Below are 20,340 nucleotides of genomic sequence, written 5' to 3' on the forward strand. Positions count from 1 at the left end.
CAAATCTGGAGTATGGTGTGCAGTTCTGGTCGCCAAATTATAGGAAGGATGTCGACAAAATGGAGAGGGTACAGAGGAGATTTACTAGAATGTTGCCTGGGTTTCAGCACTTAAGCTACAGAGAGAGGCTGAACAGGTTGGGTCTTTATTCTTTGGAGCGTAGAAGGTTGAGGGGGGACTTGATAGAGGTTTTTTAAATTTTGAGAGGGACGGACAGAGTTGACGTGGGTAGGCTTTTCCCTTTGAGAGTGGGGAAGATTCCAACAAGGGGACATAGCTTCAGAATTGAGGGACAAAAGTTTAGGGGTAACATGAGGGGTAACTTCTTTACTCAGAGGGTGGTGGCTGTATGGAATGGGCTTCCGGTGGAAGTGGTGGAGGCAGGCTCAATTTTATTATTTAAGAGTAAATTGGATAGGTATATGGATAAGAGGGGATTAGAGGATTATGGTCTGAGTGCAGGTAGATGAGACTAGGTCAGGGAGAGTGGTCGGCGTGGACTGGTAGGGCCGAACGGGCCTGTTTCCGTGCTGTAGTTGTTATATGTTATATGGTTATATTATATTGCTGTAGCTCAAACGTGCTTATAGTTGATATTTTGGAGCTCTGAAAAGAAACGTGGGTTTAATTGTAAGGATGTGATCAAGGGTGGCACAGTGGCACGGCTGGTAGAGCTGCTGCCTTACAGCGCCAGAGACCCAGGATCGATCCTGACCTCGGACGCTCCCTGTGACCGAGTGGGTTTCCTCCCACATCCCAAAGACGTGCGAGTTTATAGGTTAATCGGCCTTGGTAGAAATTGCCCCGAGGGTGTAGGGTGTGGATGCGAATGTGAGATAACATAGTGTGAGTGAGTCATCGCTAGTCACAATGGCCACAGGAAAGGTGGAGCCCACAATGGTCCATTGTTGGCCGTGGAAGAGGTGATAATGAAGGGATACGAACAGTGAAACTAAAAGAACGACAGGAGGGGGGGGGGGGGGGGAGGGATGGAGGGAGAGGGATTGGACAGACTAGATGCAGGACAAATGTTCCCGATGTTGGGAGACTCCAGAACCAGGGGTCACAGTTTAAGAATAAGGGTTAAGCCATTTAGGACTGTGATGAGGAAAAACCTTTTCACCCAGAGAGTTGTAAATCTGTGGAATTCTCTGCCACAGAAGGCAGTGGAGGCCAATTCACTGGATGTTTTCAAGAGTTAGAAGTAGCTCTTTGGGCTAACGGAATCAAGGGATATGGGGAGAAAGCAGGAACGGGGTACTGATTTTGGATGATCACCCATGATCATATTGAATGGTTCGAAGGGCCGAATGGTTTACTCCTGCACCTATTTTCTATGTTCCTATGATTGCAACACAATAGTTAGGATTAATTTATCTTTAACTATTGATGAAAGTTAGGAAGTAGAACGAAACACAAAGTGCTGGAGTAACTCAAGGGGTCAGGCAGCATCTGTGGAGGGAATGGACCGGAGACACTTCAGGTCGGGACCCTTCTTCACTTAGGATGTAGACCCGGGGAAGAAGCAACAATTGAGGAGTATAAGATATTCACAACACATTAAATATGTAACTTGACACCATTGCGCCTCCACAAATCAATGACCAACAATGTTACTCTAAAACTAAGAGAGACACGAGAGGAACTACAGATGCTGGAACCTGCCGTAGAACACAAAAGTGTTGGAGTAACACAGCGGGTCCGGCAGCATCTCAACGAAGCTGATCACAGGCCTGAGGGAGAAATAAGATCCTGATGCCCAGATTTTGGATTTGTTTTCCATGCTTGCGCTGCATTATTGATTGATTGATTGATTGATTGATTCATCCATTCATTCATTCATTAATTAATTAATTAATTCATTCATTCATTCATTCCACCTTTAAATTGTCCTGCATGTCTTTTAACCCCACTCCGTCCATTTTGGTGGAGGTTCCACACAGTTTATGTTTTTATTTCAGATTTTCGGAATCTGCTTTTTTAAAACCATTTTCACTTCCTGGATTTCTCTTCCTGGTGCTCATATCATAAGACATAGGTGCAGAATTAGGCCACGGCCCATCGGGTCTGCTGCACCATTCAATCATGGCTGATCTTTCTTCCTTTTCTCCCAGCCCTAATTTGTCCTTTAACATTGAAAAGTCCTTTGACCAGTTCCATTGGCACACATGATCACATCGTCAATGTGCAGGGTTCCGGTCGCATCAGCCCAATACCATAAAGCAAACCTATAAAGTGCCGCCTAAAACCTGCGTTTCTCGCTCATCATAAGTTCATGAGTTCTAGGAGCAGAATTAGGCCATTCGGCCCATCAACTCTACCTTGCCATTTAGTCATGGCTGATCTATCTCTCCCTCTCAACCCTATTTTCCTCCCTTCTCCCCATAACCTGACACCCGTACTAATCAAGAAACACAATCAATAATGGGAAGCAAGATGTGTAGGAAGGAACTGCAGACGCTGGTTTAAACCGAAGATAGACACAAAAAGCTGGAGTAACTCAGCGGGTCAGGCAGCATCTCTGGAGAGAAGGAATAGGTGACGTTTCGGGTCGAGACCCTTCTTCAGATTGAAGAAGGTCCTCGACCTGAACAATCACCCATTCCTTCTCTCCAGAGATGCTGCCTGACCCGCTGAGTTACTCCAGCTTTGTATGAGTAGCAAGATGCCATCCAACAGTGAACTGTACAGTTCCTGACACTTCAATGCTCTGTTTAGTTTAGTTTAGAGATACAGCGCGAAAACATGCCCTTCGGCCCACTGTGTCTGTGCCGACCAGCGATCTAACACTATCCTACACACATCAGGGACAATTTACAATTTTAACATAGCCAATTAAACTAAAAACCCGTATGCCTTTGGATTGTGGGAAGAAACTGGAGCACCCGGGGAAAACCCACATGGTCAAGGGGAGAATGTACAAACTCTGTACAGACAGCAGCCAGAGTCAGTATCGAACCTGGATCTCGGGCGCTGTAAGGCAGCAACTCCACCGCCGCGCCACCGTGCCGCACGCTTGTAGTGGAGATCATTTCTGTGTGTCAGAGAGTTTGCGGGCAGGGATCAATGCCGATGAGCTTGAGTTACGAACACACGTTTGGATGTTACAAAGCTCACACATATGAGGGAAGCTACCACCATTAGGTTTAGTTTAGAGAAACAGCGCAGAAACAGGCCCCCTTCGGCCCACCGAGCTTAAGGAACATTTAATTTAAAGTGACATTCAATCGCTGAGCTGCCAGAGTCCCACACTCTGGAGACATGCAGGATAGTAGGTTAATTGTGTTTGTGTAAATTAAAAGTTGTCTCTATCGTGTGTGAGATAGTGCTAGAGGACGGGGTGATGTGAGATAGTGCTAGAGGGCGGGGTGATGTGAGATAGTGCTAGAGGGCGGGGTGATCGTTGGCCGATGCACACTCGCTGTGCCTAAGGGCCTGTTTCCACGCGGTATCTCTGCGGTCAAAGTAAAGTCTAAATGCGACTGGACTATCTTGGATTAAGCCCAGCGTACAACATGTGTGTTGAAGACTTACTGGCCTTGTACCGGAGAAGGCCTGGTTAAATCACTCCCTGGGGTGTATGTGTACCGTTTGTAAACGGGACATCAGATCTCAGTCAACTGAGATCTGTGAGTGTTTACAGTAACTGCCCTGGTCCATTTGATCTGCAGTGATTCACAGGGACTCTGTGCACATTGCAGGTTCCACCCACAATGCACGTTGTGCTCAAGGGGTTAACACGTCCTCTTAACACAGAGTGCGAAATCCCGAGTTCCTTTTTTTTTTACACGCAGTTTCCTGTGATTTATTTGCCCTGTAATTTTATCTTCGTCTATAAGCAAAAAAACCTGCCCTTGTTTCAATAAATACTGCCGCAGCGTGGAATGGGAAATATTTGCCTTACAAGGAGCGTTTCTTGGCTGGGCCGATACCAGCACTGCAGATCAGTAGCGCGGGAACACAGTGAGCCTGTGTCCTGGGAGCAGTGGGGAATTCCGTAAACGGCAGAACTCACGGTTGGGCTGTGTTGGCCAGGCAGTTAGTGAGGAGCTCGCAGCCCCCTCGTACGTACGGTAACCCTCCCTTATCCTGCATCGGTACCCTGCAAATGGCTCGACTAGTCATGTATTGTCTTTCCGCTGGCTGGATAGCGGGCAACACAAACAAAAATCTTTTCACTGTGCCTCGGGACACGTGACAATAAACAAAAACTAAAACTAAACAAAACAGACACAAAATGGCCAGGATCGAGTGGATGTGGAGAGGATGTTTTCACTCAGTGGGAGAGTCTAGCACTAGAGGCCGTACCCTCAGAATTAAAGGACGTCCCTTAAGGAAGGAGATGGGGAGGAATTTCTTCAGTCAGAGGGTGGTGAATCTGTGGAATTCATCGCCTCAGAAGGCTGCAGAGGCCAATTCAATTGATATTTTAACGGCAGAGATTGATTAGGACGGGTGTTAAGGGTTAAGGGGAGAAGGCAGGAGAATGGGGTTAGGAGGGAGAGATAGATCAGCCATGATTGAATGGCGGAGTAGACGATGGGCCGAATGGCCTAATTCTGCTCCTGTCACTTATGAACCTATGAAAATGCTGGAGTAACTCAGGCAGCATCTCTGGGGTAAAGGAATAGGTGACGTTTCGGGTCGAGACCCTTCTTCAGACTTAGCTTATCCAGCCCAAATGCACAATCCTGCATTTGTACTGCCACATCCTCACTGTACTTCATAGGTTTAAAGTGAGGGGAGGACAGATTTTGTTTTTAGTTTAGTTTAAAGATGCAGTGCGGAAACAGGCACTTCGGCCCACCGGGTCCGCCAACCAACGAGAACCCAAACACTGGTTCAATCCTACACACTGAGGACAATTTACAGAAGCCAATTAATCTACAAGCCTGCACGCCAGTGGAGCGTGGAAGGAAACTGGAGCACCTGGGGAAAATTCACGCGGTCACAGAGAGAGCGTACAAACTCCGTACAGACAGCCCCAGTAGTCGGGATCGAACCCGGGCCTCTAGCGCTGTAATGCAGCAACTCTACCACTGCGCCACCTAGTGTTCTAATCTTTCGTGAAGGTGAGGGGTGGGGGGGGGGGAAGGTTTAATAGGAACCTGAGGGGCAACTTTTCTTTTAGCGTAGTTTAGTTTATTGTCATGTGTACAGTGAAAAACTTTTATTGCATGCTAACCAGTCAGCGGAAAAACTATACATGATTACAATCGAGCCATCCACTGTGTACAGACACACGATAAAGCGAATAACATTTTGTTTAAGATAAAGTACAGTAAAGTCCAATTGAAGATAGTCCGAGGGTCTTCAGAGGTAGAGTGTATCTCAGGACCTGCTCTCCACGAGTTGATAGGACGCTTCAGTCAACTCAAAGGGTGGTAGGTATATGGATCGAGCTGACAGAGGAGGTAATTGAGGCAGGTACTGTCACAACGATAAAGAGACTTTTGGACAGGTACGTGGATAGGATAGGTTTGGAGGGATGTGGGCTAAATGCAGGCAGGTGGGACTAGTGTACATGGGGCACGCGGGTCAGCATGGGCAAGTTGGGCTGAAGGACCCATTTCCACGCTGTATGACTAGGGCACGACTTGTTCTGACGAAGGTTCATGAATCGGAAGACTGACCATCTCTCTTTCCACAGACTCGCTGAGCTCCCTTTACATGTTTCTGTTTTTGTTTCAGATTTTCAGCATCTGCAGTTTTTTTGGAGATTTTTCTCACCCATTCTTGTACATTTCCCTACGCTGGTTGTGTGGATCTGCAGCGGCTGTACTGTTGCCTGCCCACCAACAATAGTTCGCATTCACCAATGATACAGCTGTCTTAACTAGTCTCAAGCTTCCCCGTGAACCTGGAACATCCAAATTTATTGGCAAAGCACATAATCAGTTTAATTGTTTAGTTTAGTTTAGTTTAGTGATACAGCGCGGAAACAAGCCCTTCGGCCAACCGAGTCGGCACCGACCAGCGATCCCCGCACACTAACACTCTCCTACACACACCAGGGACAATTTTTGCATTTTATGCACGGCACGGTGGCGCAGCGGTAGAGTTGCTGCCTTACAGCGAATGCAACGCCTGAGACTCGGGTTCGATCCTGACTACGGGCGCCGTCTGTACGGAGTTTGTACGTTCTCCCCGTGACCTGCGTGGGTTTTCTCCGAGATCTTCGGTTTCCTCTCACACTCCAAAGACGTGCAGGTTTGTAGGTTAATTGACTGGGTAAAATGTAAAAATTGTCCCTAGTGGGTGTAGGATAGTGTTAATGTGCGGGGATCGCTGGGCGGCGAGGACTCGGTGGGCCGAATGGCCTGTTTCCGCGCTGTAACTCTAAATCTAAATCTAAATACCAAGCCAAATTAACCTACAATCCTGTACGTTTTTGGAGTGTGGGAGGGAACCAAAGATCTCGGAGAAAACCCACGCAAGTCACGGGGAGAACGTACAAACTCCATACAGACAGCACCCGTAGTCAGGATCGAACCCGGGTCCCTGGCGCCGCAAGGCAGCAACTCTACTGTTGCGCCACCGTGCCGTCCTTGGTTAAATGGGGTACGGATATAAATTCTGTGCATGAAACTTTAATGTTCCCTGGCATGAATCTGTGCGGCCCATTAAGATGAAACATTTACTGACCCAGGCTGGTCACGTTTTGGTTGTGTGGCTGGCAAGAGAATGTTGGCTTGCCCTAGCCAAATTGAGAAGAAGAATGTATCTCGACTGCAGGGGTCAATTGAGTCAGAGTCACATCTTTCAGGGCTGGTTAGTTGTAACCTCAGAGTGTACAGCATTGACCATGGGAAGAAAGTTGCTGCAAACTACATCTCAAGTCATTAGACTGGCTGCAGTCCTCAAGGACAGTACCGGTCCATGTCCCCATTCCTTTTGTAGGAAGGAATTGCAGATTCTGGTTTAAACCAAAGATGGACCCAAAAAGCTGGAGTAACTCAGCGGGACAGGCAGCATCCCTGGAGAGAAGGAATGGGCGATGTTTCCGTTCGAGTCTGAAGAAGGGCCTCGACCTGAAACGTCACCCATTCCTTCTCTCCAGAGATGCTGCCTGTCCCACTGAGTTACTCCAGCTTTTTTTGTCTTATCTTCCCATTCCTTTTATTTGGCTTATTCGTTTCAACCCAACTCTGAACTCTAGTAGAATCCACGGTGGGAGAAAGTCCTGGGTTAAAGTCCTTGAGATCCCATCCTGACACAGGTCCACCACCGATTTCCCAGCAACTGCTGGTTCGATACCTCCTTTAATCCGGAAAACATTACGAGAGCACACTTGAAACATCCCCCGGAAATCCCCCCGAGCCCAGGCCGGGTCAGGCGGCCGATCTCGACCTCATCGTGAATTCCACGACGATCGGCAGGTCGATTTTGCCTCCCCTCCCCTCCGTGACCGAGGCTCTGGAACTCCGGCCCGGTCAGAGCTGGCAAATCCGTTCCCATAGCCGACATCTGCGGCAGACTTTGCCGGCCAGTATCTCGGCACCCCCAAAACCATGACCTGTGTAGATCCGGCATAACAGATAATACGGCAAGGCCTCAGAACCAAGGGTGGTTGACCTTTAGTGCCTTGTACCATCACTGGACAGAATGCTAGAAGACAACACACCAGCATCTTCAAGAGAAACTGAGGGCAGACAATAAACACTGGCCTTGATAGAAACACCAATATGATAAAAAGCCATAGGGTTGCCAACTGTCCCATATTAGCCGGGACATCCCGTATTTTGATGGGGCCATCAAGCCAACTACACACTCCCCTCATCTGTGACCCCTTTGCAACAGAATCTCAGAATCTGGCGCTACATTTCCCCGTGATTTTAGACGATTCATTTTCAGGATGGTCGAAGGTGACAGGTGGGAGGAGGTGGACAGGGCTCGGGGGAACACTGACGTATTTAAGTTGCGACTAGCAGTAACGTATGTCACCAAACATTAGGTAGAAAGAAACGGTGATCGCCTTCCCTTACTGCTTGAATCCATCAACAGTAGCGGCAATTAAAAAGAATTCCAAAACTTTATTGGACTCTTGGGGAGCCTCCATCCTTCTCCGACTTTGGAGCCAGGGAAGTCCATATTGAAGTAGAGTCCAAAATATCGGGCGGCACGGTGGCGCAGCGGTAGAGGTGCTGCCCTACAGCGCCAGAGACCCGGGTTCGATCCTGACTACGGTTGCTGTCTGTACGGAGTCTGCACGTTCTCCCCGTGACCTGTGTGGGATATCTCGAAACTAAACTAAACCAAACTGAAAAATCTTGGAGCCTAATTTCTTTGATACAATCCAGGGCAGCTACATGCATTATTCACTGCTCTATAGATCCACTTGATAGATGTCTTAGCCATAGGGTTGCCAAGTGTCCCATATTAGCTGGGACATCCCGTATTTTGGGCTAAATTGGTTTGTCCCGCACGGGACCGCCCTTGTCCCGTATTAGGCCCGGGGGGGCGCTGTAGGCCCGGACAGTGTAGGCCCGGACACTGTAGTCTGCATACCGTCCGAACAGATCCACGGATGATGCGGTCTCCTAGGTTCTGCACACCGCTCTCTCTCTCATCCTGACAGCCAGAAGGGGGGCTATGTGAAGATGCTGTTCATTGATTTTAGTTCAGCTTTCAACACAATAGTATTGCCGCACTGGTGAGTAAGGCAAGGCAGCGCCTTTACCACCTCAGACAGCTGAGGAAATTCAGAGTCTCTCTGAGGATCCTTCAGTGCTTCTACTCTGGGGCTGTAGAAAGCATCTTGTCCGGGAACATCACAATCTAGTTTGGGAACAGCTCTGCCCAGGACAGGAAGGCTCTGCGGAGAGTAGTGCGTTCGGCTGAACGCACTATGGGAACTACACTCGCCCCCCTGCAGGACCTATACATCAGGAGGTGCAGATCCAGAGCCAGCAACATTATGGGGGATCCCTACCACCCCAGCAACGGACTGTTCCAGCTGCTACGGTCAGGCAAACGCCTCCGCTGTCACGCTGTGAAAACAGAGAGGATGAGACGGAGTTTCTTCCCACAGGCCATCAGGACTGTTAACTCTTATATCACCAGCGACTAATTTACTGTATTAATTTATTTTTTGTGTTGTGTCTTTTAAAAAAAAAAATTCTATTCTATTTGTAGTTCTCGCACAATCCGCAGGCGTTGCCACTTTCATTTCACTGCACATCTTGTATGTGTATGTGGCAAATAAGGTAGACTTGACTTGACTTGACTTGTAGGCCCGGGCGCCGCCTAACGGAAGTTGCGTAGCAACCCGCCTCCCGGTCCGGGCGGCCGCTATTGGTGGAGCGGGAGCATGTGGCCGCTGGCTGGGTGAGGTCATGTGGGGCGCGGGGCAGTGACATCACCTTGTCCCTTATTTGGGAGTGAGATAGGTGGCACCCCTACGTAGCCACCATGCCAGAAGTTGATAGGTTCACATCCTACTCCAGTATTTATATCAACCCTGCATCTTCTGTCATAAGCTCATCAGTCATAGGAGCAGAATTAGGCCATTCAGCCCATCATTCCATCATGGCTGTTCTATCCTTCTCTTGCAACCCCATTTTCCTGCCTTCTCCCATAACCTTTGACACCCTTACTAATCAAGAATCTGTCCTTCCAAAGAGAATGACTTAATTTCTATTGAATGTATTTGAAGATGAACGTCTGTCCTAATGGTTATCAGTTTCTCATCCTGAACTGACGCGGATTATTCTTCTGTATTGTGGATTTAATGTTGTATAAGGTTGTTGCCATTTTCCCTACCCTACAGAGGCTGCACCCCAAAAAGTTATTTCTCAGTCGTTTGAATTTTGGGAAACAGGTGCTATATAAATGCAAATCACCCCATTTTTACCTACATGAAGCAAAACCCTACGGTTTACATTCGTTGACTTCTGCACTGAGTAGACTTGCAATATTCGAGGTTACCTTGAAATCAGCCTAACCTATATTTACAATTAATCGGTGCAAAGTTAACTTCAGTTCCAACATGGAGCAATTTGCACCTTTACCGTATTGCACTTTCCAACCAACTGCTGCCTCTAAATTAGCGGGAAGCTGCCAGTTCAGACACGAGGAGCCATCTTCAGCATAAGTCATATCCAGGTTAGAGTACGGACATGATTGACTTATGGGCAAGAGTCAGAAGTATAGGACCTCTCTCGCTCTTAAATGTTATTTATTATATAGAGGTTCAGTGAATACCAAGTCCACCTTTGTGAAGAGAACTGGTCAGCAGGGAACCTGAGGGCTCTGGACCTCTTGTTGTCTTTCACCATTTTTTAAGGAATGAACACCAGGCACACGGGCACTTATGCTGAAAGTAGAACACCAAAGACGAGCGGGAGTCTTTGCTTCAAGTTAATCCCCCAAGAAGATTTGCAGCCAGTTTTGCTTTCTGACCAGTTTCCTTTGAAGTTCAGACTTTTTTTTTTAATTGAAGGAAAATATTCAGTAGAATTAATGTGATTCCTGAAAAGTTATTTATTTTGCATGTTTGAAAAAATTCTCACCACTATTGATTGCATTTTGTTTTGTCTGTCCAGTGAAACCTGCTTAGAAATGGTCCTTTGCAATATTGAGCCAACCCTTAAAATGTTATTGAGTCCACAGGCAGGAGAATGGGGTTGGGAGGGAAAGGTAGACCAGCCATGATTGGATGGCGGCGTAGACTTGATGGGCCGAGTGGCGTCGCTCTGCTCCTGGGACTTGTGCGCTGCTGCAAACAATTTGAATCGGACTATCAAAATCATTCTAGAGGCATCGCCAAGAAGGTCAACCATCAGGGCGGGCACAGTGGCGCAGCGGTAGAGTCGCTGCCTTACAGCGCTTACAGTACCACAGACCCGGGTTCGATCCCGACTACGGGTGCTGTCTGTACGGAGATTGAACGTTCTCCCCCGTGCCCTGTGTGGGTTTTCTCCGAGACCTTCGGTTTCCTCCCACATTCCAAAGCCGTGCGGGTTTGTAGGTTAATTAGCTTGGTACAAATGTAAAACTGTCCCCTGCGTGTGTAGGGTAGTGTTAGCGTGCAGGGATCGGCGGTCGGCACGGACTCGACGGGTCAAAGGGCCTGTTTCCGCGCTGTATCTCTGAACTAAGCAAAATCTATCTCATCAAAATAAGCGTGAGTTGTATCTTAAACCAGGCAGAAATTCGAGTCAGAGTTTCAGCTTCATCTTGCTAACGGCCTCATAAACCAGGTGCCTGCTCAGTCGAGGTATTGCCCCACTGTGAAGGTACAAATCTACAGCAGGGAGCCAATTTAACCCCCCTTCACCCAAGTTTGAACTGTTTGAGCTGTGGTAATCTGGGCAGGTTTCACTGTTGTGATTAACTGAATGAAAATTTTGTGTTCAATCCCATTAATGATGTGCTTTTCTTGAATCCAGGCAATGAATGTGGTAAGTATCTAATTATTTTGCCCATTTGTGTGCATGTTCATGCATGTATGTAATTTTTTTTTTTAATCGAACCTCTCCCGCCCAGGTCACTTCTGGGACTGCTTCTAAGACCAAAATACGTTTCTAAAACCACCCTCCCATGTATTTTGTTGAATGAACTTTCATTGAGACCCAAGTAATCAAAACTTGACTCAGGAAGTTTCCTTGCAACCAGTGCTTTACAATAATCCAATTGGAAGGATGACCACTTGGATCCAAAGTACCACACAATTGGCCGTATAATCCAATTTATGGAGAGAAGCAGCACAAATATCCCTGATAAGGATTGGAATAATTGATAGCCTCCATTTGCCCTTTTGGAAGGCGGAACGGTTTGCCTAGCGGGAACATTCCAAGAAGAGCTTTGATCTAACCTGGGCTGGCAGAGGTCAAACTGTGGCTGTTTGTTTTATGCTGTGTTTCTAGATAGAGAAACTATCCCTTCTCCTTTGCTCTCCAACATTAGAAAAGAAATGGAAAAGTAGCTAAGGATAGTTGGCCTCAAAATATTTTCAGAGGCAGGTCAGTGATGTCCTGAAGGTAGTGGGTACATTAGAACGGCACGGTGGCACAGCTGGTAGAGCTGCTGTCCTACAGCCCCAGGGTCCCGGGTTCGATCCTGACCACGGGCGCTGTCTTTACGGAGTTTGTACGGTCTCCCCGTGACTTGCGTGGGTTTTCTCCGAGATCTTCGGTTCCCTCCCACGCTCCAAAGACATTAACGGGTAGGTTAATTGGCTGGGCAAATGTAAAAATTGTCCCGAGTGGGATAGTGCTAGTGTGCGGGGATCGCTGGTCGGCGCGGACCCGGTGGGCCGAAGGGCCTGTTTCCGCGCTGTAACTCTAAACTAAACTGAAAGGACTCGATGGGCCAAAGGGCTTATTTCCGCGCTCCATCTCTAAATTAAACTGGACAAAAAATGTTGGAACCTAATTTTGTTGATACAATGCAGGGCAGCTACATCCATTATTCACAGTTCTATAGATCCTCTCGAAAGTAGGTCGGTACGTTCATATCACACAACAGTATTTATGTCCACACTGCATCTGAGGAAGGGACTCCACCTGAGACCTCACCCATTCCTTCACTCCAGGGCTGCAGCCTGTCCCGCTGAGTTACTCCAGCATTCTGTTGTCTATCTGCATCTCATCAGCTCTGCATTGTTCAAGGCTTCTGTCGTAAGTTCATTAGTCAGAGGGGCAGCATTAGGCCATTCAGCCCATCGGGTCTACTCCACCATTCAATCATGGCTGATCTATCCTTTGTGGGTTGTGGTTAAGCTAGGACAGCACAGTGGCACAGTTGGTAGAGCTGCTGCCTCAGACTCCAGTGACCCAGCATCAGTGCTGACCTCTGGTGATCCTCGAGTGGATTTTACACAGTGGCACAGCTGGGTAGAGCTGCTGCCTCACAGCGCCAGAGACCCAGGGTCGATCCTGAACTCGGTTGCAGTCTATGCAGAGTTTGCACATTTCTCCCTGTGATCGCGTGGGTTTTCTCCAGGGCGCTCCGGTTTCCACCCAAATCCCAAAGATGTGCTGGTCTGTAGGTTAATCGGTCTCTGTAAAATTGCCCCTGGTGTGTCAGGAGTGGACGAGACAGCGGTATGGCATACAACTAGTATATTCTTGCTATTGAGAGCGTGCAGCGTAGGTTTACTAGGTTAATTCCCGGAATGGCGGGACTGTCATATGTTGAAAGACTGGAGCGACTAAGCTTGTATACACTGGAATTTAGAAGGATGAGAGGAGATCTTATCGAAACGTATAAGGTTATTAAGGGGTTGGACACGTTAGAGGCAGGAAACATGTTCCCAATGTTGGGGGAGTCCAGAACCAGGGGCCACAGTTTAAGAATAAGGGGTAGTCCATTTAGAACGGAGATAAGGAAAAACCTTTTCAGTCAGAGAGTTGTAAATCTGTGGAATTCTCTGCCTCAGAAGGCAGTGGAGGCCAATTATCTGAATGCATTCAAGAGAGAGCTAGATAGACCTCTTAAGGATAGCGGAGTCAGGGGGTATGGGGAGAAGGCAGGAACGGGGTACTGATTGAGAATGATCAGCCATGATCACATTGAATGGCGGTGCTGACTCGAAGGGCCGAATGGCCTCCTCCTGCACCTATTGTCTATAGTGTGAATCAGTGATCGATGGTCGGCATGGACTCGGGTGGCCGAAGGGTCGGTTTCCATGCTGTATCATTGGAACTAAAAACTCACTAAAACTAAAATGTCCGTCCTATGATCGTGTGGGTTTCTTCCAGGTGCTTCTACTTCCTTGATGAATGGGTGGGTGCACTAGTTGATTGCTGTAAATTACCCCCAGTGTGGGCGGGTGGTTGAATGGATGGCAATGTGTGCAGAATAGGTAATAGGGAACATTAGTGGAGGTCTTGGATTGTGGCTTGAGCCAGCAGAGCCTCAGAATTAAAGGACGTTCCTTTAGGAGGGAGATGAGGAGGAATTTCTTCAGTCAGTGCGTGGTGAATCTGTGGAATTCATTGCCACAGAAAGCTGTGGAGGTCAATCAAAAGATTTTGTTTTAAGGCAGGGATAGATCGGTTCTTGATTAGTTCGGGTGTCAGGGGTTATGGGGAGAAGGTGGGGGAATGGGGTTGAGAGGGAAAGATAGATCGGCCATGATTGACTGGCGGAGTAGATGTCATGGGCCGAATGGCCTCATTCTGCTCCTAGAATTTAAGAACTGATGAACTTGATGGTCCGGGATAGCTTCCTTCCATGTCTTAAGGCAATAGCAACTACTGGGTGAATGGTCGATGATAACAGTATCTAATTTATGTCAGTCACCTAAGAATATTAAGTCATTCCCGGGATAGATCCTTTGATATTTGGGGTTGATAGAAAACATAAGAACAAGAAATGGAATCAGGACATAGTCCAAAAGCCCGCTCCACTGTACGATAAGATCATAGATCCGTATGTGCCTCAGTTCCCAGTTCCCAGTTCAGTTCATTTCAGTCCAGTTTATTGTCACGTGTACCGAGCGAGGTACAGTGAAAAGCTTTTGTTGCGTGCTAACCAGTCAGCGGAAAGACAATACATGATTGCAATCGAGCCATTCACAGTGTAAAGATCCATGATAAGGAAATAACATTTAGTGCAAGGTAAAGCCAGTAAAGTCCGATCAAAGATAGTCCGGTCACCAATGAGGTAGATAGTAGTTCAGGACTGTTCTCTGGTTGTGGTAGGATGGTTCAGTCGCCTGTTAACAGCTCCTGGCTATTTAGCCCATCCTCTCATTCCATTGCTTTCCAAACGATGCAACATTTCTGAGCCTTGAATCTATTCTTTGACTAAACATCCGGTGCCAACATGAATTCTGGAGAGTTACAAACATTTCATAATGAAATATCTTCTCGCATCAATTGGCCTCCTCTGAATGGATCCCCTCTACTGAAAGCATGCTCCTAGTTCTGGATTCTCTAGTTATAGAGTCATAAAGTGATACTGTGCGAAAACAGGCCCTTTGGCCCAACTTGCCCACACCGGCCATCATGTCCCAGCTATACCAGTCCCACCTGCCCGCGTTTGGTCCATATCCGCCCAAACCTGTCCTATCCATGTACCTGTCTAACTGTTTCCTAAACATTGCTATAGTCCCAGCCTCAACCACCTCCTCTGGCAGCTCGTTCCATATACCCTATGTATGAAAAAGTTACCCCTCAGATTCCTATTAAATCTTTTCCCATTCAACTTAAACCTGTGTCCTCTGGTCCTCGATTCATCCACTCTGGACAAGAGACTCTGTGCATCTACCCGATCTATTCCTCTCATGATTTTATACACCTCTCTCTATAAGACCACTCCTCATCCTCCTGTGTTCCAAGGAATAGAGTCCCAGCCTACTCAACCTCACCCGATAGCTCAGACCCTCGAGTCCTGGCAACATCCTCGTAAATCTCTCTACCCTTTCCAGCTTGACAACATCTTTCCATCTGCCCAGAACTGAACACAGTTGCAGGAAGCAAGCTCTCATAGAGACATAGAAACATAGAAAATATGTGCAGGGGTAGGCCATTCGGCCCTTCGAGGCAGCACCGCCATTCAAAATGATCATGGCTGATCATCCAAAATCAGTGCCCCCTTCCTGCTTTCTCCCCATATCCATTGATTCCATTAGCCCTAAGGGCTAAATCTAACTCTCTCTTGAAAACATCCAGTGAATTGGATCTCATCACAATGAAAGAATAAAAAATAGACTGCCATCTGAAGTTGTGCTCCAGTTTTATAGGGCTTTGTGTATGTGTTCTGGTCATGTATTGGAAGTAGTTTAGAGAAGATTTAGTTTGATTTTTGTGTTGTTTAGTTTAGAGATACAGCACGGAAACAGGCCCTTCGGCCCACCAAGTCCGTGCCGACCAGCAATCCCCGTACACGAACACTAGCCTACACACACTAGGGACAATTTATACCAAGCCAATTAACCTAGAAACCTGTACGTCTTTGGAGTGTGGGAGGGAACCAAAGATCTCGGAGAAAACCCACGCAGGTCAGGGGGGAACGTAGAAGCTCCGTACAGACAAACAACCGCAGTCGGGATCGAACCCAGGTCTCCGATGCTGCAAGCGCTGTAAGGCAGGAACCCGATCACTGTGCTGCCCTTTAGCTTACTAGACTAACATCTGGAGTTGGTATGTTGCTTTATGAAGAAGGATGGACAGGTTGGTGTTATGACGTACATACAACATATCTGGAACATACAAGACACGACCAGTCAGAGGGGAAGAGGGAATGACTGAGGTGGATGTGGTCATTGATTATGTTAGCTGTTTGCCCGACCTGGTGAGGTGCAATGGAGTTGACGATGAGGAGGCTGATTTGTGTGATGGACTGGGTTCACAAACTCTGCAATCTTGTGCGGTCCCAGGCAGAGTAGTTGCCATTACCAGAAGCTATATGTCCAGAGAGGATACTTTCTGTGGTGGATGTGCAGTAATTAGTACTAATTAGTAATTAGTACTCGGGGGCCTGAGTTCAATCCTGACTTTGGCTGCAGTCCGTGTGGGCTCTGTGATTGTCTGTTCTCCCAGTGACGGCAAAGATCCCTAAAACTACTCTTGTGAGTCCTTGCGTGGAACGCAAAGTGCTGGATTAACTCAGTAGGTCAGGTAGCATCTCTAGAGGACATGGACAGGCAATGCTTCAGGTTGGGACCCTTCTTCAGTCATAAGTCATATTGAGGGCGTGCAGCGTAGGTTTACTAGGTTAATTCCCTGAATGGCGGGACTATCATATGTTGAAAGGCTGGAGCGACTAGGCTTGTATACACTGGAATTTAGAAGGATGAGAGGAGATCTTATCGAAACGTATACGATTATTAAGGGGTTGGACACGTTAGAGGCAGGAAACATGTTCCCAATGTTGGGGGAGTCCAGAACAAGGGGCCACAGTTTAAAAATAAGAGGTAGGCCATTTAGAACTGAGATGAGGAAAAACATTTTCAGTCAGAGAGTTGTAAATCTGTGGAATTCTCTGCCTCAGAAGGCAGTGGAGGCCAATTCTCCGAATGCATTCAAGAGAGAGCTGGATAGAGCTCTTAAGGATAGCGGAGTCAGGGGGTATGGGGAGAAGGCAGGAACGGGGTACTGATTGAGAATGATCAGCCATGATCACATTGAATGGCGGTGCTGGCTCGAAGGGCCGAATGGCCTCCTCCTGCACCTATTGCCTATTGTCTAAGAAGGGTCCCGAACTGAAAAGTTGCCCATCCATGTTCTCCATAGATGTTGAGCTACTCCAGTATCTTGTATCCCAAGCATGTTTCGATCATCTGCAGTTCTTTGTGTCTACCTTGTTAGTCCTTATTGCCTGCTAACACACAAAATGTTGTTACTCATCCTTTATAAGGCCACTCATTTTCTTTCTATCCTGTTAGTTACTTCCCCCAAAATGCCTTATTAGTTTGACCAAATTTGATTTGTCCATCAGAATAGAAGGTCGATTCATTTTATGATTTTTCTAAGTGTACTATTCCCAGACTCATTATGATGTATTTAGTTTAGTTTAGAGATACAGCGTGGAAACAGGCCCTTCGGCCCACTGAGTCCACGCCGCCCAGCGATCCCCGCTCATTAACACTACTCTACGCACACACACACAGACAATATACAATTTTACCGAAGCCAATTAAACTACAAACCTGGAGTGCTGGAGTAAACCGGAGCACCCGGAGAAAATTCGCACAGGTCACGGGGAGAACGTACAAACTCTGTACAGACAGCACCCGTAGTCAGGATCGAACCCGGGTCTCTGGCGCTGTGAGGCAGTAACTCTACCGCTGTGCCACCGTGCCACCCAATGATTTCTAGCACTGTGCTGTCAGCAGATGTCAGATTATCTGATCCATTGTTCCCAACGTAGTCTTTCCCTTCTTTCTTAAATAGCAGCATCTCATGTGCTACACCCAATCCATTGGGACTATTCCAGCATTTAGGGCATTTTGAATGGTCATTGTTAATGCACCTGCTATCTCTGCAGCTGTGAGTTTAATAACCCTGGGATGCAGAGAATTGTGGACGCAGCCCAGCACATCACGCAATCCAACCTCCCTTCCATCTACTTCATTTACACCTCACGCTGCCTTGGCAAGGCCACCAGTATATTCAAGGGAGGGGGGGGTTCTCACCTCGGTCACTCCCTCTTCTCCCCTCTCCCATCAGGCAAGAGGTATAGAAGTGTGAAACCGCACACCTCCAGATTCAGGGACAGTTACTCCCCGGCTGTTATCAGGCAACTGAACAACCCTACCACAGCTAGACAGCAGTCCTGAGCTACCATCCACCTCATTGGTGACCCTCAGACTATTTGTAATCCGACTTTACTGGACTTCATCTTGCACTAAACGTTATTCCCTTTATCATGTATCCACACTGTCGGTGGCTCGATTGTAATCACGTACAGTCTTTCCACTGACTAGTTAGCACGCAACAAAAGCTTTTCACCGTACCTCAGATAATGTGACAATAAACTGAACTAAACGAAACCGTTAGATCCAGGAGATTTAGGTTTTAGTCCCTCCAATTTATCCAGCACTTTGACCTTGCTGATAATGAACTGAGCTTTCCCCGAAGTCTCCGCTACGTTTATTGACCTCTGCTTGTGAAGTCAAGAGGAATATTTGGTTCCTGCTTCAGAGGTTTTGCGCATAGAAAATTGATAGGTTGTAGAAAAGTTGAAGGCAGGTCATTTTAAACCGGGTTCCTGCAACCCAAGTTCATAAACATTTGCCAGACATCCCAGGATAACTTAAAATAACTTGCAAATCTTTTCCCATTCAACCTAAACCTGTGTCCTCTGGTCCGCGATGAAAAGAATCAGTTATGTTTTGATTGGTATGCATTCTTCCCTGGCTGATGATAACCCATTTAAAACATGAAAGGCTCCAATGTTTCCACTTCTTCAAATTTAAATCGAGATTTTCCGATTCCTACTTAATACGACGTTTTGTTCCTTTTAAGTTGAGCTGGTGGAACCATTGCATTTCACTCCACGCTTAAAGTTCAGATTATAATAGGAAACAGATATCAAACATGCAAAGCTACAAAATTTTGGTTTCTGAGTTATCTTTTACGACAGGGCCATAACTACAGGCGACATAGTGGCGTCAGGGCCCTGAGTTCAATCCTGACCTTGGGCGCTGTCTGTGTGGTCCCTGTGATTGTACGTTCTCCCACTGACTGCAAAGACCCTGGCTCCCTCCCACATCCCAAAGGTGTGCGGGTTGGGAGGTTAAATGGCAACTCTAAATTGCCCCTGGTCTGTCGGTGGGTGGTAGAACCTGGGATTCATGTAGCGTTGCTTTAGTTAGGATTAATAGACATTAGACAATAGGTGCAGGAGGAGGCCATTCGGCCCTTCGAGCCAGCACCGTCATTCAATGTGATCATGGCTGATCATTCTCATTAAAAAGCAGCACTTGACTCCATGGGCTGAAGGGACAGTTTCTATGCTTCGCCTCTCTCTGCCTCTGTAAATTGCTTTTTCTTTTGTGAATTCATGCCTTATTATTAATGATTATTAATTATTATTATTATTATTATGATTAATGTATGAAAACTATCCTTAAATTGACCATAGTCCAGCACCCAAGTTCAGCAAAATCATTGGAGTATTTGGAGTGGGATAGATCATACTGGTAAAGCAGAAATTATTTTGAATTTAGAGGTTTGAGGTGGGGACCTGGTTGAAACTTACCAAATAGTGAAAGGCCTGGATGGAGTGAATGTGGAGAGGATGCTTCCACTAGTGAAAAGAGTCTAGGAACAGAGAGCCACAGCCTCAGAGTAAAAGGATGTATCTTTAGAATAGAGATGAGGAAGAATTTCTTTAGTCAGAGGGTGGTGAATTTGTGGAATTCATTGCCACAGACGGCTGTGGAGGCCAAGTCAACAGATATTTTTAAGGCGGAGATTGATATATTCTTGATTAGTGCAGGTGTTTAGGGTTATGGGGAGAAGGCAGGAGAATGGGTTTGAGAGGGAAAGATAGATCAGCCATGATTGAATGGCGGAGTAGACTTGTTGGACCGAATGGCCTCATTCTGCTCCTGGAACATATGAACCATACGACATGCTAACAACATTAATATAAAGCATGTTTAGCGTTACTGACCAGGCATCTACTCCCTTGGTACAGGGTGTGGGGAAGGACGGCAGTGTTAGGTAGTCAACACCCAAAGATCAATCAACAGGAAATATTGTGTAGGGCAGCAATCCTGGCAGGGTGGACTCAATGAGCCAAATGGCCTAATTCTGCTCCTGTGACTTATGAAAGTATTTGTCAAAGGTCCAGTAGAGTATTTTGTGCCCGGGTGAGGAGGGAGAGATAGATCAGCCTTGATTGAATGGTGGACTAGACTTCTTCTTCTTGTGTTTGAGGCAG

The 20,340-nt window shown here is 47.0% G+C and overlaps 1 protein-coding gene across 1 annotated transcript in view; it reads left to right on the top strand.

Moving 5' to 3' along the window:
• LOC144605327 (transcriptional enhancer factor TEF-5-like) overlaps nucleotides 1–20,340 on the top strand; it is a 148,660-nt gene that overhangs the window by 77,642 nt on the left and 50,678 nt on the right. Inside the window, exon 5 of the mRNA XM_078420453.1 lies at nucleotides 11,391–11,402. Coding sequence (XP_078276579.1) covers nucleotides 11,391–11,402 — 12 coding nt within the window. The remainder of the gene's footprint in view (nucleotides 1–11,390; nucleotides 11,403–20,340) is intronic.

The sequence above is a fragment of the Rhinoraja longicauda genome, chromosome 24 (genome assembly GCF_053455715.1).
Source record: "Rhinoraja longicauda isolate Sanriku21f chromosome 24, sRhiLon1.1, whole genome shotgun sequence".
In the NCBI taxonomy this organism is placed as follows: Eukaryota; Metazoa; Chordata; class Chondrichthyes; order Rajiformes; family Arhynchobatidae; genus Rhinoraja; species Rhinoraja longicauda.